Source organism: Aegilops tauschii, chromosome 6, assembly GCF_002575655.3.
Source record: "Aegilops tauschii subsp. strangulata cultivar AL8/78 chromosome 6, Aet v6.0, whole genome shotgun sequence".
NCBI classification, from domain to species: Eukaryota; Viridiplantae; Streptophyta; class Magnoliopsida; order Poales; family Poaceae; genus Aegilops; species Aegilops tauschii.
Window position 1 is genome coordinate 115834188 of NC_053040.3, and position 27431 is coordinate 115861618.

The 27431-nt window shown below is 45.1% G+C and overlaps 2 protein-coding genes across 2 annotated transcripts; both read left to right on the plus strand.

Moving 5' to 3' along the window:
• Positions 1-5300: 5300 nt before the first annotated feature.
• LOC109735493 (probable beta-1,3-galactosyltransferase 2) lies at positions 5301-10009 on the plus strand. The gene is made up of 11 exons (XM_020294710.4): positions 5301-6094; positions 6729-6825; positions 7025-7086; positions 7199-7410; positions 7502-7565; positions 8258-8330; positions 8459-8579; positions 8803-8890; positions 8982-9107; positions 9211-9320; positions 9426-10009. The coding sequence occupies exons 1-11, from the start codon at positions 5994-5996 to the stop codon at positions 9572-9574; spliced, it is 1203 nt and encodes a 400-aa protein (XP_020150299.1). The 5' UTR covers positions 5301-5993; the 3' UTR covers positions 9575-10009.
• Positions 10010-10483: 474 nt separating this feature from the next.
• Positions 10484-11228, plus strand: LOC109735505 (uncharacterized). The gene has a single exon (XM_020294722.4). It carries the CDS (start codon positions 10575-10577, stop codon positions 10935-10937), a length of 363 nt encoding a protein of 120 aa, XP_020150311.1. The 5' UTR covers positions 10484-10574; the 3' UTR covers positions 10938-11228.
• The last annotated feature ends 16203 nt before the right edge of the window (positions 11229-27431 follow it).

A 27431-nucleotide genomic window follows, 5' to 3' on the forward strand; every position in this document is an offset into this window, starting at 1 on the left:
TTACAACGCTACACGTCATGCCGTTAGTGTCAAGCGGACAAAAAGGAGATACACATTGATAAACAGGCCTAAAAATGCCCTACACAACCCTCAAGCCACCAGAGGCTAGGAAATGGGAGCTTAATAACTAGATAGATAACAACCCATAATACAATAAATATCAATATAAAAGCATATGTAAAATGGACCTATCACCTCGCTCCAGCCTCTACGGGCTACTGTTCATCCACCGTCGACCTCCTCCAGACTCCACCTGCGACTGTTCATCCACGGCGTCTCCCTCCTGCCTCCACAGTTAATGTTCATCCACGGGCTCCTATTCATCCAGCCTCCACCGGCTACTGTTCAACCAGCCCTCTCCACAGGGCCCTGTTCAACCACCCCTCCACGGGATACTGTTCATCCAGCCCTCCACCGCCTACTGTTCAACCAGCCCTCCACCGACTGTTGTTCATCCAGTCCTCCACGGGGTCCTGTTCATCCACCCCCAACCGGCTCGATCGGGGTCCTGTTCATCCAGCGGCAACGGCCTCTACTACCACGGGGTCCTGTTCATCCAACCCCCACCGGGAACTGTTCATCCAACCCCCAACAACGCTCACTATTCATCAAGAGGCAGCGGGTTCGATCAGCTTCAGTTAGCAGCAGTAGCGAAGGAATCGCTTGATCGGGTTCAGTTAACAGCCAGATCGATTGATCGCTCGGGTTCAGTAACGCGTAGCCTGCAGTGCAATCACTCGGGTTCAGTAGGCGAATGCCTCGCTCGGGTTCAGTTAGATCCCAACGCCTCGCACCCATGTGCGTATGTGTACGAGAGAAACGCGCATCGCTTGGCCCCGACCACCCACCGTAACTGGGAACTCCCCGATATTTTCCTGCCCTCGCTTCTACTACGGTTTTTCCATCATGGATGGCCCAAAGAATGTCATGCAGCTGCGTCTCCGGCCCGCCCAGGACGAAAAGCCCATTTTCTGTCATAGAAGTAGGAGCCCACCACATCTATGATGATACCGGGTTTTGTCAATATTATCATCATAGAAGTGTCATAAGCATGACAGAAAAAATCGTTCGGCCCAGAATGTCACGGATGTGTCTTTTTTATGTAGTGCAAGGGGTACCTCTTAATTAGTAATTTCGTAGGAATTGGCGCTACAAGCGCTAAATAGGAAACGCCAGAGGATGCGGCGCGTCTGCTTGCCTGGAAAGAGCTATATGCCCTAGGGGGAAATAGGCCCAAGGGAAAGTAAAGAAAATGAATGGAGAGAAGAGTAGATGGGCCTATTCTATTGCATAACTGCAGAGAGAGAAGATAGAATGGGTCAGAAGTGGTGAGATGGTCCATTTCAAATTTCTAGGAATTTATAACTACCAATTCTCAGAAAAAGGAATTTATAATTATTTTCTACCATAGGAAAATAACTACGGACTTATATAATTGCTAAACCTTTTTCGAAAACCCAAGAAAAAATGAGTAAGCCAAGGTACTTGTATTGACCATAGGGAAATTATTTTCCACCCAAACTAATTTTGGAAGCTCATTTTAGTTTCAAAAACTCCCCTCTAGGCCATTTATAAATGTCTAGAAGTATTTTCTAAGGTGCATTAATTTCTAAAAGGGTTTTAAGGAACCAAGTAAACTAAATTAAAAAAAATCCATCCTCATGTATTGGAAAGTCGTTTTATCCCCTCTCTTTGCATTACTAGTTAGTTGCGCGCATCGTGAGAGTAAGTGCGATCGAATATCTATATACCACATTTGGTGGCGCTTATCGAGTACACGATCTCGAGTTCCAAGTTTTTTTTAAAGGAGGAGTCCCCCGACATGTGCAGCAAAATGATGCATAAGAGTTATGAGATGAAAACCCTAGGTCTGACATGAGTTGTTATACTTGGCAATGGTGATGTTTTTGCATTGTTACCTTGTTAAAGACATTGCTCGAACAAGCTCAGACTTGTTCTTTAGGTCGAAAACCTAGAATCTGACCTTTGGATATGGTCAGTGACATAGTTTATCCATCTCTTTGTTTTGGGATTTTTTTTCTTTCTTCTTTTTCCTCTTGTAGTTATCAATCTCTTTGTTTTGAGATTTTCTTTCTTTTTTCCTTTTGTAGTTATCGATCTCTTTGGTTTGGGATTTTTCTTCTTTTTCCTTTTGTAGGCATAAGCTTGATTTTGTATGACTTTGCCTTTTGTTAGTGTGTTCTTTTTCTGTGTGTGTGTGCGTGTGTGCGTTGATGTTGATTGTGTGGATCCTAATTATTCGAAGGTGGGGTGTGCGCTTATTATATTTTTACTCCCTTGATGCTCCATTTTAAATCAGTAAAATCATACTTTGTCAAAAAAAAGATGATCCAGTTTTACTAACCAGCTCCGTTAGTTTACTGTTTGTTTTTTCGCAAAAAGAAAGTTTATTGTTTATTTAACCTCATGTTGTTTTTACAACGTTATGAAATTGTGCTGTTATTTTCCGCAGCAGCGTAAATAAACTAAATTAGGCTAAGCTGGACTAGTATCAAACATGCACGCTTGATATCTACAACTTAAAGCATCTACAGCGGGGCGCCCCTAACCTGTCTCAAACGTCCGGATGGACAGTCCGGTCACTGGTCGGTCACAAAAATTCGACCCATACGGACTCCTTAAACGGATCTCAAACGACCAGGCTGACGGGCACCCCTCGTATCCAGCCTAAATATGGGGTGCCCGGGCGCGTCCGCCACGTCGGATCGACAGCCTTACCACGCTTTAAATTGCACCAAATCCACCAAACCCTCCCCCTCCGCCTCCCTCCTACCTTTCCCGCACCCGAGCCCTCGTTGTCCGTCACCCTTGCTCCCCATCCTCACCACTGATCCCGATCCACCGCCCTAGATGTCGTCTAGCCCATCCCCGATCGCCGCGACGGAGACTGCATCCTCCTCGTCCGTCGGCGTCCCGTCCTCGGGTCCATCGTGCAAGGCGGAGAACGTCGCCCTAAGGATGCGGTGACGCCGGCAGCGAGATAGGAAAGCGGCGGTGGCGTCACAAGGAGATGTGAACATGGACAAGCAGCTGCCCCCCTCGCCTCGCCCCGAACCCCGCACCCCATCCATCCGTCCACCGGTGATGAAGAGGATGATATTGCCATCGAGAATGAAAGAGCCAATGTGCCAAAGGATAACCGACAAGTCATGGGGAACAAGTAGGAGAAGGCAAGGGCCTCCAGCGACGCCGCGGCTACAAAATTGTCCTCCACATGGACGTGCATTTTTTCGGCCAGGGAGAACAAGAAAAGAGGAGAAGTTCAAGCTCATGTTGGATGCGCAAAAGGAGATGATGGATTGGGACCAGAAGAGGGCGGAGAAGAAGCTGAAAATTGAGAGGGAGAAGATCGAGTTGGAGAAGCAAGAGAAGGTGATCAAATGGGAGCTCGAGAAGGCCAATACATTTGGAGAGATTGAGCTTGAGAAGGAGAGGTTGCACCTCGCACAAAAATCGGAGGATGTAAAGATCATGTTGAGTGGACAAAACCCTCTTGGATGAGCATGCAAAGAAGTGACTTGTGGAGAAGAAGGGGATCAACGAGCGTAGGGAGGCGGCAAGGGCGGCTGCGGCAGCAACGGAGCATGCGGCAAGGATGCAGGCGGAGCATGCAGCCCGGATGCAGGCGGAGTAGGATGCAAGGATGACCTTGGAGCAGGCGGCATGGATGGCGTCCGCCGAGTGATCCGGCCAGCAAACAAGACATCCGTCATGATTGGACATTTATTTCATTTTGGCATATCCAGATTGTTGAACTATGATTTCCTTTGCTTTATTTCGAACTATTGAATTCGAACAATTTGTATCGTATGATTGATGTGCATGGATTGTACGGATTTGAAGCTCCGCATTTGAGATATGTGGATGTGCGACAGCCCATATGAGGGGCCGGCGGACGCGCCCGCGGGTGTATAGGGGGGGACGGATTTGCCAAGTCCGACTATAGATGCTCTTAAGGGCAACTCCAACGCCGACCCTCAAACCGCCCGCATATGTCCAGACCGTGCGGTCCGAACCGTGGAAGCCATCCAGCGCGAGCCTATATCAATCCGCTCAGTGGTCCGGACGCATTTTCTCCCACAAAGTGAAGACTAAGTGGGGTTGGTTTCTGTGGGAGTCCAGACATCAACCACGTTGGACTACGACGCCCTAGGCCCACTAAATCCGCCCTCACGGCCCCATTTTCTTTCACTCCGCCGCTTCTTCCCCTTGCTTTGCATCCGCACCCTTCACCTCTGCCGCCGCCGTTGTACCTCTCCAGCTGCCACACAAGCATTGCTAGACGTTCGTAACCAATACCAACGCGCCCGCTCGCCTTTTACGACGGCGTTGTCCACCCTGGAGCCGTTTGTACCCAGGTACACTCCGCCACCCTGTCGACGACCTCCATGGCAGCCATCACGTCCGACAGGTGTTCGGTCAAATGCCATTAAGCTTATTTTCGGACGCCATTTCGTTTTTTAGAGTAAAAAGGATGGTGGGGGTACTCAACCATGGAGGATGAATTGTTGTGCGATGCATGGATGGCTGTATCCGCAAATTTCGTAGGCTGTAGCAGAGGCGGCACCTTTCTGGCAGCAAGTGCATGAATCGTTTCATGAGCGAAAGCACATTGCGCCCTACGACATGCACATTATCTATGATCGCAATGTGAGGTCGTTATCGTATCGATGGCGTGCCATCCAAACCATCGTCACCAGGTTTTGTCACATAGTTGCTCAGCTAGAGGCAAGGTGGCCATTGCGGCAGATGAGGCGATCATAAGCTTTGCTTCTTCTTTCTCAACTTGTCGATTGACGCATTGTTTCACTCGATGTTGCTATTCACATTGTGCAGTCTGTACGCGCTGCCGTGATGTATCATAAGATAGAGAAATGGTCGTTTACGTACACATTATTGGATGAAGCTGAAAGGGCAGTATATGTGAGACGACATGATCCATCGAAAACTTGATGGACATTGAATTTGAGACATTGTTGTACTTGCATGTTATGTATGGATGATTTATGCCATCTTTTAAAAAGTTTAATGAATATCAGCCGGTTTGCAAGAATGTCGTTTGCTAAGTCAGAAACATCCATATCGACGGATTGTTCCCTGTCCACGGACGCATACCGCGTACCGGAGCAAATTTGCCGGTGAGGGTTGAAGATGCCCTTATTAGACCCGTACGAAAACGCGATTTTGACCATGCCACCGCGCAACCGCAGCATCCCTTCTACAGCCGTGCAGCGACAGCGACGCCACACCAAAACCAGCACGGGGAACACAGAGCGGTTGAGCCTTCCACATCCCCTCACCCCACCCCACCCCACCATCACCCTCGGCTGCAAGCAAGTGGAGGGAGCTCAGCAGCAGCAGCAGCACAACTGCAGACGCATGTGAAAAGCCACCGTGGTCCTCGTGGAACTCCATCTATCCATCTATCCGCGCCGGGAAGGGACGAGGTCACGCCATTAAAAAACCAGCGCGGGACCGCGCTCCCGCGACCTCGAGGATCTCGAATCCCGGGAGAACCATCCCTGCGCCGAGCTCTGATCCGGCAACAAGTGGCCGGCTTGATTCGATTCGACTGGCTGTTTGTTTTACCCGCCACCACCACCTCTGCCGCTCCTCGGTTGTTTTCTTGACGCTGCCGACGGACCGTCCGTCCATCCACCCCCACCTCGGGGCTTACCGTCCCCCGCTGTCGCGTTTAGATTAATCAATGCGGGCGGGGCTAATGGCGTGCGCCAGTGGACACTGACTGACCTCCGCACCACACCCACATGACCCGTCGTGGGGGGGAAGGTGACCAGGTGAGGTGAGCCGCGCAGAGGTGCGTGCGTGCGAGACCGCCAAGGGCAACCAGCCAAGAACGAGGGCTCCTTCTTTCTTGCTCCTGCATGCACTGTGGGAGAAGGTGAGGGACTGAGGAGAGGAGGAGACGGCGCTGTCGGTGGCGGCGACGGTCTGCGGCGGCGGCGGCCACCATGAGCTGGAGGAAAGCCGGAGGCGATGGAGGCGTGTCCAAGCGGTGGGCCGTGCTCCTCTGCCTCGGGAGCTTCTGCCTCGGCCTGCTCTTCACCAACAGGTAAACCAGCTCCCCCAATTCTCCCTCCCGCTTCTTCAATTTCTCTTCAAGATTCCCAGCTCAGCTCAGCACGCGAGCTCGAGTTCAGCTCGGCCTAGCGCAAGATCCGCGGCGTCTCGCCAGCCTCTGCACCTCGAATTTGTGAGGTTAGAGATCGGATGGCAGATAGGGGTTGCCAAGGCTTGATTTGGGGATTTCTACATTCTGTCGGCAGCCTCTTCATTCTGCCCCGCCATCGAATAATCCACGTGTTTTTTGCTCATCTGGTTACGCAAAGTCCGATTCTGATCCTGCCGAATTGCGGGTGCGTTAAGTAAGGCTCCATGAATTTAGAAATTCGGTGGGTTTGCTGCCACATCAGGCCATTTTTCCTTACCACAATTGGGGCCGGGGTGCGGATGATCCTGCGCAGAATCTCGATATAATTGTAGAGACGAGTTATTGCTAGGTGATGTATCCTCCAACATTGAATAACTGTACTCCTACCCAGAACTGTAAAATGTGATCACATCTTAATCTTATGAACGTCTACCTCTGTTCGATCTCTTGAATTGGACTAGACTTTTCCATTGCGATGCTATTCGACCGCAAAGTTTAGGAAATGATTCTTTTGCATTCGGTTTGCTTGATCCAGAATGTGGACACTGCCTGAGGCAACTGAGGTTCCACTACCCAATCAAAGCGTCGAGGAAGGCAAAGCTCTAGTTGCTGCAGATTGTGGTTCAAAAAAGGTACTGGTGGTGTACTTTTCCCTCCATTAATTTCTGTCAAGTATTCCATAATTGCACATTAATATTCATATTGTACAGCAGCTGCACAAGTCAGTGTTATAAAAGCAGATTGCTGCTGTGTAATGTGTATTGTAAATTTATTATATTGTACCACCTGCAGTAATCGCTAATACATAGTTTGATTATCATGTGCTGCTAGGTTCAAGAACTGCAAAAATATAAAGATGTGTTACCAGATCAAGATACTCATCATGATGTACAGTACGTACCAAGTTTGTCTTTCTTGAGCACATATTTGTTCCTTTATTGAAAGTATCTTTTTATGAAGATAATTGTTCTGACTGACTGGCATTTCCAAATGTTTTGGTTGTAGGACACTAGATAAGACAATAGCGACCTTGGAGACGGAACTCTCGGCTGCTAGAACCCTGCAAGAGTCATTGCTCAACGGTTCCCCTGTTTCAGAAGACTTCAAAGTTTCTGAGTCGATTGGGAGGAGAAAGTACCGTATGGTCATTGGCATCAATACCGCTTTTAGCAGTCGCAAGAGAAGAGATTCCATACGTTACACCTGGATGCCTCGAGGTTGCTGACATTCAACTTTATAGCAAACTTGCTTCGGAATATTTCTTACCCTGTGAACTTTGAAATAACTAATAACAAAGTCTGAAAATAGGTGAGAAAAGGAAACAACTTGAAGAACAGAAGGGGGTCATAATTCGGTTTGTCATTGGTCACAGGTATGATGCATAAAGATTTTTATGTGCATTTAACTATCAAGGCATGATATTTGAATAGTGAGAAGTTCTAGATTATTTATTTATTCATGGTAATAACGTATCATAAATTGTACACAGTTCTTACTCCTTTATCACAATTTTTTTTTGGCCAATGCAGTTGTATATCTTTTGCCAGTTTTTTTTTTGCGAAATGCAACTGCATGATATGATTTAGGAGCGGTTTCATTCAAATTTTGCTTTTGAAAAAAAATAAAAATTTGTCGAATGCAACTGCATGATATGATTTAGTAGCAGCTTCCAAATGTAATTTCTGGCCGGTACAGATAAACGATTTGCTGAGTTAGTGAATGCAATATAGCATCTTTGGAAAAATGTACATGAAACTGGGACCAAAATCACAACTTTTGAGTTTAGTAATATCCGCATGCTGATCTTGAGGGGTCCTTTTATTTGTTCTCCTCTTCTGCAAGAGAAGGCTGTAGAATAATGGGTTGTTAAGTAGTGTAGTCTCAGTTTTCCACTTCAAAAATTGCTTCAGAGTTTGGACAAGGTATTTATCAAAGGAGAGGATATTGTTAAAATATTTTTTATGCGATATATGAAGGTTAAGTCATGCATAGCTTATAGTAGATGAGAAGGAATGTATGTTTATGGCAAGGCATGCATAACCTCATTCTCCACATGATGTGCAGTGCTATAGCAGGCGGAATTATTGATAGAGCAATTGAAGCAGAGGACAGGAAACATGGGGATTTCATGAAGATAGTAAGTTGTTTGTTACTTAAAAAAAAGGATATTGGTTTCACATGGGAGTGACGCTGTTATTGTTGTCCTCATTTGGACTGAAATGCTATTTTGTCCTCCCTGTTTACTGTGGTTACAACGTTGTGCAGGATCATGTCGAAGGATACCTTGCCCTATCTGGCAAAACTAAGACATACTTTGCTACAGCTGTTTCATTATGGGATGCAGATTTTTATGTGAAAGTTGATGACGACGTGCATGTGAACATAGGTAAAATCTCTATATTTATGCCCTTTACAGCTCCAAAGTTAGGGGTTAAATGAGTGTGTGTGCGTGCATCTGTCATTTCCGTATTCAAAGCTCTTCATTAATTTCTTGATGATTATCAATGATGTACCCTTTGTATGTGTAGTTCACCACCCTAACTAGGATAATATGTGCATTCCTGTGCGCGAAAAAGGCCTTGGTTCTGACATCAGATTTGCATTTGCAGCAACGCTTGGACAGATATTGTCCAAACAGGCATGGAAGCCAAGAGTATATATGGGGTGCATGAAATCTGGCCCTGTCCTATCTGAAAAGTAAGTAATACATTATAAGCCCTACATTGTATGGATCTCTCCTTCTCTTGCAGGTCAAAGGTGCTAAGATCTGTTGGCTTTTTTTCTCCAGGGGTGTGAGATACTATGAGCCTGAGCATTGGAAATTCGGCGAGCCAGGAAATAAGTACTTCCGACATGCTACCGGTCAATTATACGCCATTTCAAAAGATCTAGCAACCTACATATCTATAAACAAGTGAGACATCATAAGTTCTCATGCAATTGCGCCCTTCAATCTTATTACTGTGTGGTTCTGGTGAAAGCTAACTTTTTTGCTGCAAAATTCATTTTAATGCTAGGCACGTCCTGCACAAGTATATAAACGAGGACGTTTCGCTAGGATCTTGGTTCCTCGGGTTAGATGTTGAGCACATTGATGACCGGAGACTCTGTTGCGGTACTCCACCCGGTGAGCTTCCATAACTCCATGCCTTATAACTCTTGCTTAATATCCATGATAATAGCACGTCGATGAGGACATTGAATCACATCTTGTCCTCAACTCTGCTCACAGACTGCGAATGGAAAGCTCAGGCAGGGAACACCTGCGCGGCGTCATTCGACTGGAAGTGCAGCGGCATATGCAACTCGGAAGGCAGGATCTGGGAGGTGCACAATAAGTGCGCCGAGGGCGACAAGGCGCTGTGGAATTCCACTTTCTAGCGCGACCGGAACCCTGACTGAAGCAGAGGAAGCTCTCCTCTCCTGTCCTGTTTGTTAGTTGTTGTATACTAGATCGCCCCACGGTGCCGTGTATGTAATTCATCCTGTAGGTATAGCTGTGGTTTTGACCGTGGGACTGGCTGACACCGACGAAGCGGACCACAATTTTACGTAGCGTCTGTCCGCCGGTGGCGCCGAAGGCGAAGGCGAAGAAGGGTATCCGAGCTAGCCGTCGCCGCATTCTTTTGGTGGATAAAATGTTGCAGGTGGCCATTCTGTACCGATCTCCTGTGCTGTTTGGCTACCACAGATGTATGACCGAAATAAAACGTCCCTGAATCCTGCATTTCAGTGCATTCTGGACTAGTTTTGGGTTTTGTAACAGCTGAGGCTCACTCTAAATGAAAGGGAAAACTCATGATCTGCCGTTCCAAATATGTTGAAGTTTGTAACTATGTGATGATGTGATTTGCCACTTTTTAGGATTTAAGCGACGTTTCTTCTTGCCGAAAGCCAGAAACTGCACCCTAGTTTCCAAAAATTCCGAATTATGAAGTACCGTGGCAAAAAAAAAATCATGAACTGGAAAAAAAGGTCACAAATGTGCCAGTCACTTCATCATAGAAAGGCGTAGGAGATTATGAAAAGGCAAAAAAAGAAAGATCTGATTCCTGTTTTTACGAGAAAAAGATAAGATCCCATTCCAGGAACAAAATCTGAATTGGTGGTACGGACCGGGCACACCTGTCAGAGACACGCTGCTCGTCTGCTTGCGCGGTTGTGCCGACGCTGCGTGCCCGTAGCGCCAGCAAATGGTTTCGTCTCCTTTTTACAATTTTCCCTCCTTGTTTCTCCGTTCCCGCCATCGTTTCCCTCCACTGCTGGTGTCGTCCCGTCCGTCCGTATTAAATCTCTCCCCCCGCCCCCCCGCCAATCCTCCTCGCTCCGCACGATTCCGCGCCTCCTCGCCGCAAGCGCCGACGACAGAGCCTCCTACGCGATGGCCATGGACCGCCGCGCCCGCGCAGCCCCGCGCGCGGACGAGGAGCGCCCGAGCCACGGCCGGTTCCTCCGCCCCGGCGCGCTAGCCCGGCTCCGGGACTCCAGGATCGTCGCCCGCTCCCTCCGGTCGGCGGCGGCGCGCCTCCCGATCCCGTCCGCCCCTCCGTCCCCCGCGCCGGAGCAGCAGCGGCAGGACGGCATGCCGCACTTCCTGGTGGGGCCCACGAGGGGCCTCTGTGGCGCGGCGCGGTACCCGCTCAGGAGGAGGATGGCCGCGGCGAGGTGCGTGGTGTTCTTGCCGCCGCCGGAGGCGTTCTTGGACGCGCCCGCGCCGTCGTGGGGCCTCGCCACCGCGCGCTGACGGGGGCCGGGATCAGCCGCGGCCGTGCGTTTAGATTCGCAAGTAGTTAGAACTCTGTGCAGATGGCTCGCTGGACTTTCTTCCGTTCAACAGTTTTAGGATCTGATGCGACTGTTTTAGATCTGCTACCTTTCCGGTCTAATTTTGTGTCGTAGAATTGATCCAAATTTACAAGTTTGTGACTTGCATCTGTAGCTGGGTGCGTTGGTTTTCCTTCTGTTATATAGCTTTCTTAGTTTCTTATTTTCATATAATAAATTTGCATAGACCGGTTTTGTCAAGAGAAAAGAATTCTCATCAAACGGATAGAGCAGGACAAATATTGATCTCTGTCTATGCATATGGACGGATATCGCCAAACAATGAATCTATCCACCTCGAATGTAAGGATTGAATTTGACAGTGACTTGATATGGTCTTATAACCCATGGTGTTTCTGAGTGAAACAAATGGAGAAGGTGACTGGTGGAGCTATCGTCACTGGAGAATAAAAGGAGATGGGGGGTGGGGGTGGGGGTGGGGGGTTACCGGGATGGCCTGGGGCGTGCGTGGCCAGCCGTTGTACAAAGAGGACGAAAGATTGAATAAAGTAAAGAAATACAAATGAATAGGTGGTTGGTCCCAGATGTCTGTGTACGAGACCTGCTGGATCCACCTGAGAAAGAGACTATGTCGAGAGGAAGGAGATTCAAAGCACACCAGCCGTTGAATTTTAATCTAATGGTTGCCAGAAGGACTGACGCAAGAGGTATGAAACTTAACTTGTTCTTGTTGTTTGTGACCAAAGATGACCACCTGATAATCTAGGCAAAAAGAATGACTATGCAACCTACAGAAAACCGCACTCGAACTTAAAAAAATGCACACAAAAAATGATACACCTGCTAGATCCCCATAAGCATGTTGTGGGCCACGGATGTCATATGAAAAGAAACCTGGGCTGGGAAGCCACAACGCAGTTGATATCAAATCGACCTAAAAGAAAGGAAACACACCAGTCCAGTGAACTAGTAATCTTATTACATATATGAGCAAACAGATTCATAGCCATTAAAAAAACAGGTTCATGGGTTCTTAGACGAAATATTACGGATAAAACAGATAATTATGACACATAGGTGATACGTCTCCAACGTATCTATAATTTTTGATTGTTCCATGCTATTATATATTCTGTTTTGGATGTTTAATAGGCTTTATTATACACTTTTATATTATTTTTGGGACTAACCTACTAACCCAAGGCCCAGTGCAAATTGTTGTTTTTTTGCCTATTTCAGTGTTTCGTAGAAAAGGAATATCAAACGGAGTCCAAACGGAATGAAACCTTCGGGAGAGTTATTTTTGGAACAAACGTGATCCAGTGGACTTGGAGTAGACGTCAAGAAACGAACGAAGAGGCCACGAGGCCGGGAGGCACGCCTGCCCCCCTGGGCGTGCACCCACCCTCGTGGGCCCCTCGTAGCTCCACCGACCTACTTCTTCCTCCTATATATATCCATATACCCCGAAAACATCCGGGAGCACCACGAAACCCTATTTCCACCGCCGCAACCTTTTGTACCCGTGAGATCCCATCTTGGGGCCTTTTCCGGCGCTCCGTCGGAGGGGGAATCGATCACGGAGGGCTTCTACATCAACACCATAGCCTCTTCGATGATGTGTGAGTAGTTTACCTCAGACCTTCGGGTCCATAGTTATTAGCTAGATGGCTTCTTCTCTCTCTTTGGATCTCAATACAAAGTTCTCCTCGATCTTCTTGGAGATCTATTCGATGTAACTATTTTTGCGGTGTGTTTGTCGAGATCCGATGAATTGTGGGTTTATGATCAAGATTATCTATGAACAATATTTGAATCTCCTCTGAATTCTTTTATGTATGTTTGGTTATCTTTGCAAGTCTCTTTGAATTATCAATTTGGTTTGGCCTACTAGATTGATATTTCTTGCAATGGGAGAAGTGCTTAGCTTTGGGTTCAATCATGCGGTGCTCGATCCCAGTGACAGAAGGGGAAACGACACGTATTGTATTGTTGCCATTGAGGACAAAAAGATGGGGTTTATATCATATTGCTTGAGTTCATCCCTCCCTCTACATCATGTCATCTTGCTTAATGCGTTACTCTGTTCTTATGAACTTAATACTCTAGATGCATGCTGGATAGCGCTCGATGTGTGGAGTAATAGTAGTAGATGCAGGCAGGAGTCGGTCTACTTGTCGCGGACGTGATGCCTATATACATGATCATGCCTAGATATTCTCATGACTATGCACTTTTCTATCAATTGCTCGACAGTAATTTGTTCACCCACCGTAATACTTATGCTATCTTGAGAGAAGCCACTAGTGAAACCTATGGCCCCCGGGTCTATTTTCCATCATATACGTTTCCAATCTATTTTTTACTTTGCAATCTTTACTTTCAATCTTTATCATAAAAATACCAAAAATATTATCTTATCATCTCTATCAGATCTCACTTTTGCAAGTGGCCGTGAAGGGATTGACAACCCTTTTATCGCGTTGGTTGCAAGGTTCTTATTTGTTTGTGTAGGTACGAGGGACTTGCGTGTAGCCTCCTACTGGATTGATACCTTGGTTCTCAAACACTGAGGGAAATACTTACGCTACTTTGCTGCATCACCCTTTCCTCTTCAAGGGAAAACCAACGCATGCTCAAGAGGTAGCAAGAAGGATTTCTGGCGCCGTTGCCGGAGAGTCTACGCACAAGTCAAGACATACCAAGTACCCATCACAAACTCTTATCCCTCTCATTACATTATTTGCCATTTGCCTCTCGTTTTCCTCTCCCCCACTTCACCCTTGCCGTTTTATTCGCCCTCTCTTTCCGTTCGCCTCTTCTTCGCTTTGCTTCTTGTTGCCTGTTTGCCCTAATGGCCCTACCTAAAAACGTTGATCCTTACCTTAAAAGGTTGAAAGAAATTGAAAACAACGTTAGAAGCTTTATGACTTTGCAATTTGAGCATAATAATTTCTTTAGAAACGAGCTTAAAGAACAAAAAAGTTTTATGGAGTACATGAATAAAGAGCTTGATGATATGTCTAAAGAATTTTATGGTTTGAAATCTTAGTTTGCTCATCTTGAAAAATTAATAGCCCAAATTTCGGATAAGCAGGCCACCTTAGTTAATAAGATGGCCGCCAAACCGGAGGATCTAGAAGGTAATAAGGATGAAGATCTAAAAATGATTGATGTGTCTCCTATTAAATCTTTGTTTTGCAATATGAATCTTGATAAGGATGAGACTGGAGATGAGTCAACTTTAGTTAAAAGGCGTCCCAATGATTCGGAGTTTTTAGATCTTGATGCAAAAATTGGTAAAAGTGGGATTGAAGAGGTCAAAACTTTACATAGCAATGAACCCACTATTTTGGATTTCAAGGAATTTAATTATGATAGTTGTTCTTTAATAGATTGTATTTCCTTGTTGCAATCCGTGCTAAATTCTCTGCATGCTTATAGTCAAAATAAGGCTTTTACCAAACATATCGTTGATGCTTTAATGCAATCCTATGAAGAAAAGCTTGAATTAGAAGTTTCTATCCCTAGAAAACTTTATGATGAGTGGGAACCTACTATTAAAATTAAAATTAAAGATCACGAATGATATGATTTGTGTGATTTGGGTGCTAGTGTTTCCACGATTCCAAAAACTTTGTGTGATATTTTAGGTTTCCGTGAATTTGACGATTGTTCTTTAAACTTGCACCTCGCGGATTCCACCATTAAGAAACCTATGGGAAGGAGTAATGATGTCCTTATTGTTGCAAATAGGAATTATGTGCCCATAGGTTTCATTGTTCTTGATATAGATTGCAATCCTTCATGTCCTATTATTTTTGGTAGACCTTCCTTAGAACGATTGGTGCAATTATTGATATGAAGGAAGGAAATATTAGATTCAAATTTCCGTGAAGGAAAGGCATGGAACACTTTCCTAGAAAGAAAATAAAATTACCTTATGAATCTATTATGAGAGCCACTTATGGATTGCATACCAAAGATGATGATACCTAGATCTATCCTTGCCTTTATGCCTAGCTAGGGGCGTTAAAAGATAGCGCTTGTTGGGAGGCAACCCAATTTTATTTTTGTTTCTTGCTTTTTGGTTCTGTTTAGTAATAAATAATTGATCTAGCCTCTGGTTACATGTGGTTTTATGTTTTAATTAGTGTTTGTGCCAAGTAAAACCTATAGGATCTTCTTGGATGATAGTTATTTGATCTTGCTGAAAAAGTCAGAAACTTTCTGCACACGAAAACAATTGTTAAAAATCACCAGAACGTGATAAAATACTGATTCCAATTGAAGTAGTTCAATAAACAAATTATCTAGGTCTTCCTATTTTGGTAGATTTTTCTGAGTTCCAGAAGTTTGCGTTAGATCCAGAGTACTACAGACTGTTCTGTTTTTGACAGATTCTGTTTTTCATGTGTTGTTTGCTTATTTTGATGAATCTATGGCTAGTATTGGAGGTTATTAACCATAGTGAAGTTGGAATACAGTAGGTTTAACAACATAAATAAATAATGATTTCATTACAGTACCTTGAAGTGGTGTTTTGTTTTCTTTCGCTAACAGAGCTCATGAGATTTTCTGTTGAGTTTTGTGTTGTGAAGTTTTTAAGTTTTGGGTAAAGATTTGATGGATTATGGAACAAGGAGTGGCAATAGCCTAAGCTTGGGGATGCCCAAGGCACCCCAAGGTAAAATTTAAGGACAACCAAAAGCCTAAGCTTGGGGATGCCCCGGAAGGCATCCCCTCCTTCGTCTTCGTCCATCGGTAACTTTACTTGGAGCTATATTTTTATTCACCACATGATATGTGTTTTGCTTGGAGCGTCTTGTATGATTTGAGTCCTTGCTTTTTAGTTTACCACAATCATACTTGCTGTACACACCTTTTGGGAGAGACACACATGAATCGGAATTTATTAGAATACTCTTTGTGCTTCACTTATATCTTTTGAGCTAGAAAATTTTGCTCTAGTGCTTCACTTATACTCCCTTTTAGAGCACGGTGGTGGTTATATTTTATAGAAATTATTGATCTCTCATGATTCACTTATATTATTTTGAGAGTCCTTTAGAACAACATGGTAATTTGCTTTGGTTAAAATTTTAGTCCTAAAGTGATAGGCATCCAAGATGGATATAATAAAAACTTTCATATAAGTGCATTGAATACTAAGAGAAGTTTGATTATTTATGATTGTTTTGAGATATGAAGATGGTGATATTAGAGTCATGCTAGTTGAGTAGTTGTGAATTTGAGAAATACTTGTTCTAAAGTTTGTGATTCCCGTAGCATGCACGTATGGTGAACCGTTATGTGATGAAGCCGGAGCATGATTTATTTATTGATTGTCTTCCTTATGAGTGGCGGTCGGGGACGAGTGATGGTCTTTTCCTACCAATCTATCCCCCTAGGAGCATGCGCGTAGTACTTCGTTTCGATAACTAATAGATTTTAGCAACAAGTATGTGAGTTCTTTATGACTAATGTTGAGTCCATGGATTATACGCACTCTCATCCTTCCACCATTGCTAGCCTCTCTAATACCGCACACCTTTCGCCGGTATCATATACCCACCATATACCTTCCTCAAAACAGCCACCATACCTACCTATTATGGCATTTCCATAGCCATTCCGAGATATATTGCCATGCAACTTACCACCGTTCCATTTATTATGACACGCTTCATCATTGTCATATTGCTTTGCATGATCATGTAGTTGACATCATATTCGTGGCAAAGCCACCATTCATAATTCTTTCATACATGTCACTCTTGATTCATTGCATATCCCTGTACCCCGCCGGAGGCATTCACATAGAGTCATATTTTGTTCTAAGTATTGAGTTGTAATTTTTGAGTTGTAAGTAAATAAAAGTGTGATGATCATCATTATTAGAGCATTGTCCCAAGTAAGGAAAGGATGATGGAGACTATGATTCCCCCACAAGTCGGGATGAGATTCCGGACGAAAAAAAGAAAAGAAAAGAAAAGAGGCCATAAAAAAGAGAAGAAGGCCCAAACAAAAAAAAATAGAGAAAAAGAGAGAAGGGACAATGTTACTATCCTTTTACCACACTTGTGCTTCAAAGTAGCACCATGATCTTCATGATAGAGAGTCTCCTATGTTGTCACTTTCATATACTAGTGGGAATTTTACATTATAGAACTTGGCTTGTATATTCCAATGATGGGCTTCCTTAAAATTCCCTAGGTCTTCGTGAGCAAGCGAGTTGGATGCACACCCACTTAGTTTCTTTTGTTGAGCTTTCATACACTTATAGCTCTAGTGCATCCATTGCATGGCAATCCCTACTCACTCGCATTGATATCTATTGATGGGCATCTCCATAGCTCATTGATACGCCAAGTTGAGGTGAGACTATCTTCTCCTTTTTTGTCTTCTCCACAACCACCATTCTATTCCACATATAGTGCTATATCCATGGCTCACGCTCATGTATTGCGTGAAGATTGAAAAAGTTTGAGAACATCAAAAGTATGAAACAATTGCTTGGCTTGTCATCGGGGTTGTGCATGATTAAATACTTTGTGTGATGAAGATAGAGCATAGCTAGACTATATGATTTTGTAGGGATAACTTTCTTTGGCCATGTTATTTGAGAAGACATGATTGCTTTGTTAGTATGCTTGAAGTATTATTATTTTTATGTCAATATTAAACTTTTATCTTGAATCTTTCGGATCTGAACATTCATGCCACAATAAAGAAAAATACATTGAGAAATATGCTAGGTAGCATTCCACATCAAAAATTCTGTTTTTATCATTTACCTACTCGAGGTCGAGCAGGAATTAAGCTTGGGGATGCTTGATACGTCTCCTACGTATCTATAATTTTTTATTGTTCCATGCTATTATATATTCTATTTTGGATGTTTAATGGGCTTTATTATACACTTTTATATTATTTTTGGGACTAACCTACTAACCCAAGGCCCAGTGCAAATTGTTGTTTTTTTGCCTATTTCAATGTTTCGTAGAAAAGGAATATCAAACGGAGTCCAAACGGAATGAAACCTTCGGGAGAGTTATTTTTGGAACAAACGTGATCCAGGGGACTTGGAGTGGACATCAAGAAACGAACGAGGAGGCCACTAGGCAGGGAGGCGCGCTTGCCCCCTGGGAGTGCCCCCCACCCTCGTGGGCCCCTCGTAGCTCCACCGACCTACTTCTTCCTCCTATATATATATCCATATACCCCGAAAACATCCGGGAGCACCACGGAACCCTATTTCCACCGCCGCAACCTTCTGTACCCGTGAGATCCCATCTTGGGGCCTTTTCCGGCGCTCCGCCGGAGGGGGAATCGATCACGGAGGGCTTCTACATCAACACCATAGCCTCTCCGATGATGTGTGAGTAGTTTACCTCAGACCTTCGGGTCCATAGTTATTAGCTAGATGGCTTCTTCTCTCTCTTTGGATCTCAATACAAAGTTCTCCTCGATCTTCTTGGAGATCTATTCGATGTAACTCTTTTTGCGGTGTGTTTGTCGAGATCCGATGAATTGTGGGTTTATGATCAAGATTATCTATAAACAATATTTGAATCTCCTCTGAATTCTTTTATGTATGATTGGTTATCTTTGCAAGTCTCTTTGAATTATCAGTTTGGTTTGGCCTACTAGATCGATCTTTCTTGCGATGGGAGAAGTGCTTAGCTTTGGGTTCAATCATGCGGTGCTCGATCCCAGTGACAGAAGGGGAAACGACACGTATTGTATTGTTGCCATCGAGGATAAAAAGATGGGGTTTATATCATATTGCTTGAGTTCATCCCTCTACATCATGTCATCTTGCTTCATGTGTTACTCTGTTCTTATGAACTTAATACTCTAGATGCTGAACGAAATATGCCCTAGAGGCAATAATAAAGTATTATTTATTTCCTTATATCATGATAAATGTTTATTATTCATGCTAGAATTGTATTAACCGGAAACATAATACATGTGTGAATACATAGACAAACAGAGTGTCACTAGTATGCCTCTACTTGACTAGCTCGTTAATCAAAGATGGTTATGTTTCCTAGCTATAGACATGAGTTGTCATTTGATTAACGAGATCACCTCATTAGGAGAATGACGTGATTGACTTGACCCATTCCGTTAGCTTAGCACCCGATCGTTTAGTATGTTTCTATTGCTTTCTTCATGACTTATACATGTTCCTATGCTATGAGATTATGCAACTCCCGTTTACCGGAGGAACACTTTGTGTGCTACCAAATGTCACAACGTAAATGGGTGATTATAAAGGTGCTCTACAGGTGTCTCCAAAGGTACTTGTTGGGTTGGCGTATTTCGAGATTAGGATTTGTCACTCCGATTGTCGGAGAGGTATCTCTGGGCCCACTCGGTAATGCACATCACTATAAGCCTTGCAAGCATTGTGACTAATAAGTTAGTTGCGGGATGATGTGTTACGGAACGAGTAAAGAGACTTGCCGGTAACGAGATTGAACTAGGTATCGAGATACCGACGATCGAATCTCGGACAAGTAACATACTGATGACAAAGGGAACAACGTATGTTGTTATGCGGTCTGACCGATAAAGATCTTCGTAGAATATGTGGGAGCCAATATGGGCATCCAGGTCCCGCTATTGGTTATTGACCGGAGACGTGTCTCGGTCATGTCTACATAGTTCTCGAACCCGTAGGGTCCGCACGCTTAAAGTTACGATGACAGTTTTATTATGAGTTTATGTATGTTGATGTACCGAAGGAGTTCGGAGTCCCGGATGAGATCGGGGACATGACGAGGAGTCTCGAAATGGTCGAGATGTAAAGATCGATATATTGGACGACTATATTCGGACTTCGGAAAGGTTCCGAGTGATTCGGGTATTTTTCGGAGTACCGGAGAGTTACGGGAATACGTATTGGGCCTTATTGGGCCATACGGGAAAGAAGAAAAAGGGCCTCAAGGGTGGCCGCACCCCTCCCCTTGGTCTGGTCCGAATTGGACTAGGGAAGGGGGGCGCCCCCTTCCTTCTTTCTCTTTTTCCCTTCCTCTTTTCCTATTCCATATGGGAGGTGGAATCCTACTAGGACTAGGGAGTCTTAGTAGGACTCCACACTTGGTGCGCCCCCTCCTAGGGCCGGCCTCCTCCTCCCTTGCTCCTTTATATACGGGGGCAGGGGGGCACCCCAGAGACACAACAATTGATCCTTGAGATCTCTTAGCCGTGTGCGGTGCCCCCCTCCACCATATTACACCTCGATAATACCGTTGCGGAGCTTAGGCGAAGCCCTGCGCCGGTGGAACATCATCATCGTGACCACGCCGTCGTGCTGACGAAACTCTCCCTCAACACTCGGCTGGATCGGAGTTCGAGGGACGTCATCGAGCTGAACGTGTGTAGAACTCGGAGGTGTCGTGCGTTCGGTACTTGATCGGTCGGATCGTGAAGACGTACGACTACATCAACCGCGTTGTGATAACGCTTCCGCTGTCGGTCTACGAGGGTACGTGGACAACACTCTCCCCTCTCGTTGCTATGCATCATCATGATCTTGCGTGTGCGTAGGAATTTTTTTGAAATTACTACGTTCCCCAACAGTGGCATCCGAGCCTGGTTTTATGCGTTGATGCTATGCACGAGTAGAACACAAGTGAGTTGTAGGCGATATAAGTCATACTGCTTACCAGCATGTCATACTTTGGTTCAGCGGTATTGTGAGATGAAGCGGCCCGGACCGACATTACGCGTACGCTTACGCGAGACTGGTTTCACCGTTCGGAGCACTCGTTGCTTAAAGGTGACTGGCGGGTGTCTGTCTCTCTCACTTTAATTGAACCGAGTGTGGAGTAATAGTAGTAGATGCAGGCAGGAGTCGGTCTACTTGTCGCGGACGTGATGCCTATATACATGATCATGCCTAGATATTCTCATGACTATGCACTTTTCTATCAATTGCTCGACAGTAATTTGTTCACCCACCGTAATACTTATGCTATCTTGAGAGAAGCCACTAGTGAAACCTGTGGCCCCCGGGTCTATTTTCCATCATATACGTTTCCAATCTATTTTTACTTTGCAATCTTTACTTTCAATCTTATCATCTCTATCAGATCTCACTTTTGCAAGTGGCCGTGAAGGGATTGACAACCCCTTTATCGCGTTGGTTGCAAGGTTCTTATTTGTTTGTGTAGGTACGAGGGACTTGCGTGTAGCCTCCTACTGGATTGATACCTTGGTTCTCAAAAACTGAGGGAAATACTTACGCTACTTTGCTGCATCACCATTTCCTCTTCAAGGGAAAACCAACGCATGCTCAAGAGGTTGTTGGAGAACGTAGTAATTTCAAAAAAATTACTACGCACACGCAAGATCATGGTGATGCATAGCAACGAGAGGGGAGAGTGTCATCCATGTACCCTCGTAGACCGAAAGCGGAAGCGTTATGACAACGCGGTTGATGTAGTCGTACGTCTTCACGATCGACCGATCCTCAGTACCGAACGTACGACACCTCCGTGTTCAGCACACGTTCAGCTCGGTGACGTCCCGTGAACTCACGATCCAGTAGAGCTCGAGGGAGAGTTTTGTCAGCACGACGGCGTGATGACCATGTTGATGAAGTTACCGACGCAGGGCTTCGCCTAAGCACCGCTACGATATGACCGAGGTGGAATATGGTGGAGGGGGCACCACACACGGCCAAAAGATCAATGATCAATTGTTGTGTCTCCAAGGGGTGCCCCCTCCCCCGTATATAAAGGAGTAGAGGAGGGGGAGGCGGCCGGCTAGGAGGAGGGCGCGCCAAGGGGAGTCCTACTCCCACCGGGAGTAGGATTCCCCCTTCCAAGTTGGAGTAGGAGAGGGAAAGGAAGGGAAGGAGGGAGGAAGGAAAGGGGGCCCGGCCCCCTTCCCAATTCGGATTGGGCTTGGGGGGGCGCCCCCTCCTTTGCTCCTCTCCTCTCTTTTCCGCTAAGGCCCAATAAGGCCCATATACCTCCCGGGGGGTCAGGTAACCTCCCGGTGCTCCGGTATATTCCCGATCTCACTCGGAACCATTCCGATGTCCAAATATAGTCATCCAATATATCGATCTTTATGTCTCGACCATTTCGAGACTCCTTGTCATGTCTGTGATCATATCCGGGACTCCAAACTACCTTCGGTACATCAAAACACATAAACTCATAATACCGATCGTCACAGAACTTTAAGCGTGTGGACCCTATGGGTTCGAGAACTATGTAGACATGACCGAGACACATTTCCGGTCAATAACCAATAGCGGAACCTGGATGCTCATATTGGCTCCTACATATTCTTCGAAGATCTTTATCGGTCAAACCGCATAACAACATACGTTGTTCCCTTTGTCATCGGTATGTTACTTGCCCGAGATTCGATCGTCGGTATCTCAATACCTAGCTCAATCTCGTTACCGGCAAGTCTCTTTACTCGTTCCGTAATGCATCATCCCGCAACTAACTCATTAGTTACATTGCTTGCAAGGCTTATAGTGATGTGCATTACCGAGAGGGCCCAGAGATACCTCTCCGATACTCGGAGTGACAAATCCTAATCTCGATCTATGCCAACCCAACAAACACCTTCGGAGACACCTATAGAGCATCTTTATAATCACCCAGTTACGTTGTGACGTTTGATAGCACACAAGGTGTTCCTCCGGTATTCGGGAGTTGCATAATCTCATAGTCATAGGAACATGTATAAGTCATGAAGAAAGCAATAGCAACATACTAAACGATCAAGTGCTAAGCTAACGGAATGGGTCAAGTCAATCACATCATTCTCTAATGATGTGATCTCGTTAATCAAATGACAACTCATGTCTATGGCTAGGAAACTTAACCCTAGTGACACTCTGTTTGTCTATGTATTCACACATGTACTAAGTTTCCGGTTAATACAATTCTAGAATGAATAATAAAAATTTATCATGATATAAGGAAATATAAATAACAACTTTATTATTGCCTCTAGGGCATATTTCCTTCAGAGGTAGCAATAAGCTAATGCATGAAACACTCAGATGATAAAGGTGCTTAAACAGACAAACTACACCATCCAGATCTTCCTGGCACGCTTGGTCATGACGCTATGGCTGTCCGTGTACTCCTCAGTTACGCTAAGCACACTCGCCCTCATGTCCAAGATCCACCTTTACATGTCGTCATGCGTATGCGTCCTTGGCTGCATACGTGTTGTAGGCTAGATTCAGAGGTATCTCCCACATGTTCGTCCTTCGTATCCACGTCTTCTTTCATGTTGGCATAGTGGGGGTCGAGGATGGCCGCGACGAGGTCAACCACGAAGTCCTTCTCCTGCTCGTTGTCGATGATCTTGTATTGCTTCTGGATGTCGATGAGCTTCTTGCACCATATGGCCAAATCGTAAAGCACAGTGGCATTCTTCTGCTCTCCACCGCAGCGAAGGTGTAGTTGACGGTGCCGATGAAATGGGTGAGTGCTCCAGAACTCCTGATGGCCCTATATTAGTGCTAGAAGAGAACCTCATCCAGCACGCATACCTGGGCAACGATGATTCGCTGGTCCGTGTCAGAAGATAGATGGATGGGAACAAGGACTAGTCCCGCGACGTTGTGCTTCTCCTCCTGTAGGTACAACTTGAACTTGGCGAGGCAGTGCTTCACCGAGTCCAGATCATTGGTGTACATCACAGTCAGCTTGGTGCTGCCATCGGTCTGAGTGGTGAACTCAAAGGTGAACTCCTTGATAAAGTCCACATCCAGCAGGCTCACCCCTCGGATCACCATTGGAGACTCACACAGAGTTGATGTGGTGGTTCTCATTTTGTGGGGATTGGGGGCAGGGGTAAGGTGAAGACGATGGGGATATATGGACAGTGAAGGGATACTTATTTACATTGATGATCGGTGTGTAGTGGGGTACTGGGGGGGGGATAGTAGCAGTTCATTTTTTTCTAATCTTGGGAAACTGCAATCACCAATGAACGTAGTGAGTAGGCAGCGGTAGAAGTTTGTTTTTTCACTCTTGGGGAACTGCAATCGCCAGTGAACGTAGTGGGTACAGTCGGCAACAGTTACTACCCCCTCCTCCCTCGCTTGCTACACGCCCGGCAGAACACGCCTCCTCGACGCATTCAAACACCTCCATTAAATCCGCGTGGAAGCCGAGAAACCTATTTCAGCCACACGTCCGTTCATGAGAGGGTCGGCGTTGGCACTATAATAGCGAGTGTTAGTGTGGTCGCTTTACTTAAATTTTATTCTTAAAATAAGAAAAGCATTGACTCATTCTATCTATGCCATAAAATCAACATGCAAAACAATTAGAGTTATTATTCTCAGGATGCACGCGATTAGCTCATTTGCCGCACTTCCACACAGACAATACTACCAAGTTTGAACAGCTTGTTAGGGTTGTTGTCATCTACATTATCATGTCGTGTTTCACAGCTTGCAAGATTCACAACCAATTCATAAGATTCAAATAAGTACAACAAAAATGCCTATGCATCTCAATGATTCACATATCAAAGCCAATAGTTGTTGTACAACTAACATATCTCAAAGATGCCTAAACCAAAGTTGTTCTAGATGAGTCCACTATATCTACCTACATGCGTTATTACTCTTTCATTCCAAGTAAATTTGCATGTGTCACCTCTAAACATTCAGATCAACATTTTTTGTGTGTGCCCATACCGCTCATGAAACGACAGGGGGCTGCCATTATATTTCATGCTAAGCGGGTTATTCTCATGATGAGTGTTTATTCACTTGTCCTTACACGAGAGGGGCTGGCTGGTAATCGGGATGCCCAATCCCATGATCAGATCGCAAAATAATGAAACAAACTCCCCCGAAAAGTTGTTGGTATGGAGGGCACCCGATGATTCAGCGGAGGGGGAGTAAATATTACCTTTTCTCTTGGGAACCGCCGCTAACTAGTTTAGCATGGAAGATATTGAAAACTCTCGGTCATGACATTGACAAGAAAGGCATGCCTCTCAAAATTACATTTATCTCTCATTTAAGCTTCAAGCTCTGCTGCTCTAGCACCTCTACATATCCTGCTTCCCTCTACGAAGGGCCTATCCATTTACTTTCATGTTATTTTATTTTTATTATTGAGTCACCACCTTCTAAAACAAGCACCAGTCCTGAGAGCACTATTGTCATTCTTATGCATTGTGTATAGTTAATATTGTGTGCATCATGACTGGATCACTTCTACCATGAATTACAATGTTTAGTCACTTCTTGAACTTTGGAGGTGCTCTGCATTTATGTTTTGCGGTCTCAGAAAAGGCTAGCGAGATACCATGTTGTCATATTATATCATGATTATTTTGACAAAGTGTTGGCATTTGAGATATGTTATTGTTACTCGCTAGTTGATATGCCATTGATATGAGTGAAAATAATTTCTAAGAGTTATCATTTGCATAGTTAGTTATGATCTTTGCTGAAAACTGGGTACTATTTAAGCATATATATGGATAGAAGAACAAAAGAGTTCGTAAAAGTTTTCCTTTACCACTTTCAATTTGTCAACTGAATTGCTTGAGGTCAAGCAATGATTTAAGCTTGGGGGAGTTGATACGTCTCCGTCGTATCTATTTTTCCGAACAGTTTTGCTCTTGTTTTGGACTTTAATTTGCATGATTTGAATGAAACAAACCCAGACTAACGTTGTTTTCAGCAGAATTATCATGGTGTTGTTTTTGTGCAGAAATAAAAGTTCTCGGAATTGGACAAAACTTTTTGGAGATTTTTTATGAAATAAATAAAAAATACTGGAGCGAAGATCGACTGGAGGGGAGCCACCAGTGGCCCACAAGCCACCTGTGCACGCCCACCCCCTAGGCACGCCCTGGTGCCTTGTGGGGCCCACGTGGTTCCCTTGACCCTAATCTCATGTCTATAAATTCCTATTTCCCAAGAAAAAAATAGGAGAAGAAGTTTCATCGCGTTTTACGATACGGAGCCGCTGCCACCTCTTGTTCTTCAACGGGAGGCCAGATCTGGAGTCCGTTAGGGGCTCCGGAGAGGGGGATTCATCACCGTCCTCATCACCAACCCTTCTTCATCACCAATTTCATGATGCTCACCACCGGGAGTGAGTAATTCCTTTGTAGGCTTGTTGGGCGGTGATGAGTTGGATGAGATTTATCATGTAATCGAGTTAGTTTTGTTAGTGCTCGATCCCTAGTATCCACTATGTTCTGAGATTAATGTTGGCATGACTTTTCTATGCTTAATGCTTGTCACTAGGGCCCGAGTGCCATGATTTCAGATTTGAACCCTTTATGTTTTCATGAATATATTTGTGTTCTTGATCCTATCTTGTAAGTTATATGCACCTATTACGTGTTATGATCCGCATACCCCAAGGTGACAATAATTGAGATTCTTTCCGATGATTACCGTAGTTTGAGGAGTTCATGTATTCACTATGTGTTAATACTTTGTTCCGGTTCTCTATTAAAAGGAGCCTTAATATCTCTTAGTTTCCTTATGGACCCCGCTGCCACGGTGAAAGATCGAGGATGTCGCCTAGAAGGGGGGGTGTGAATAGGCGCTTTAAAATAATTACGATTTAGGCTTGAACAAATGCGAAATAAACCTAGCGGTTAATTTGTCAAGCACAAAACCTACAACAACTAGGCTCACCTATGTGCACCAACAACTTACGCTAAGCAAGATAAACTACTAGGTGATAGCAAGATATATGACAAGAAACAATATGGCTATCACAAAGTAAAGTGCATAAGTAAAGGGCTCGGGTAAGAGATAACCGAGGCACGCAGAGACGACGATGTATCCCGAAGTTCACACCCTTGCGGATGCTAATCTCCGTTTGGAGCAGTGTGGAGGCACAATGCTCCCCAATAAGCCACTAGGGCCACCGTAATCTCCTCACGCCCTCGCACAATGCAAGATGCCGTGATTCCACTAAGGGACCCTTGAGGGCGGTCATCGAACCCGTACAAATGGCAACCCTTGGGGGTGGTCACCGAACCCGTGCACTTTGGCAACCCTTGGGGGCGGTCACCGGTACCCGTCAAATTGCTCGGGGCGATCTCCACAACCTAATTGGAGACCCCGACGCTTGCCCGGAGCTTTACACCACAATGATTGAGCTCCGAACACCACCAACCGTCTAGGGCGCCCAAGCACCCAAGAGGAACAAGCTCAAGGGTACCAAGCACCCAAGAGGAACAAGCTCATGGGTACCAAGCACCCAAGAGTAATAATATTCTCAACTTGTAACTTCCACGTATCACCGTGGAGAACTCAAACCGATGCACCAAATGCAATGGCAAGGGCACACGGAGTGCCCAAGTCCTTCTCTCTCAAATCCCACCGAAGCAACTAATGCTAGGGAGGAAAATGAGAGGAAGAACAAGAAGAAGAACACCAAGAACTCCAAGATCTAGATCCAAGGGGTTCCCC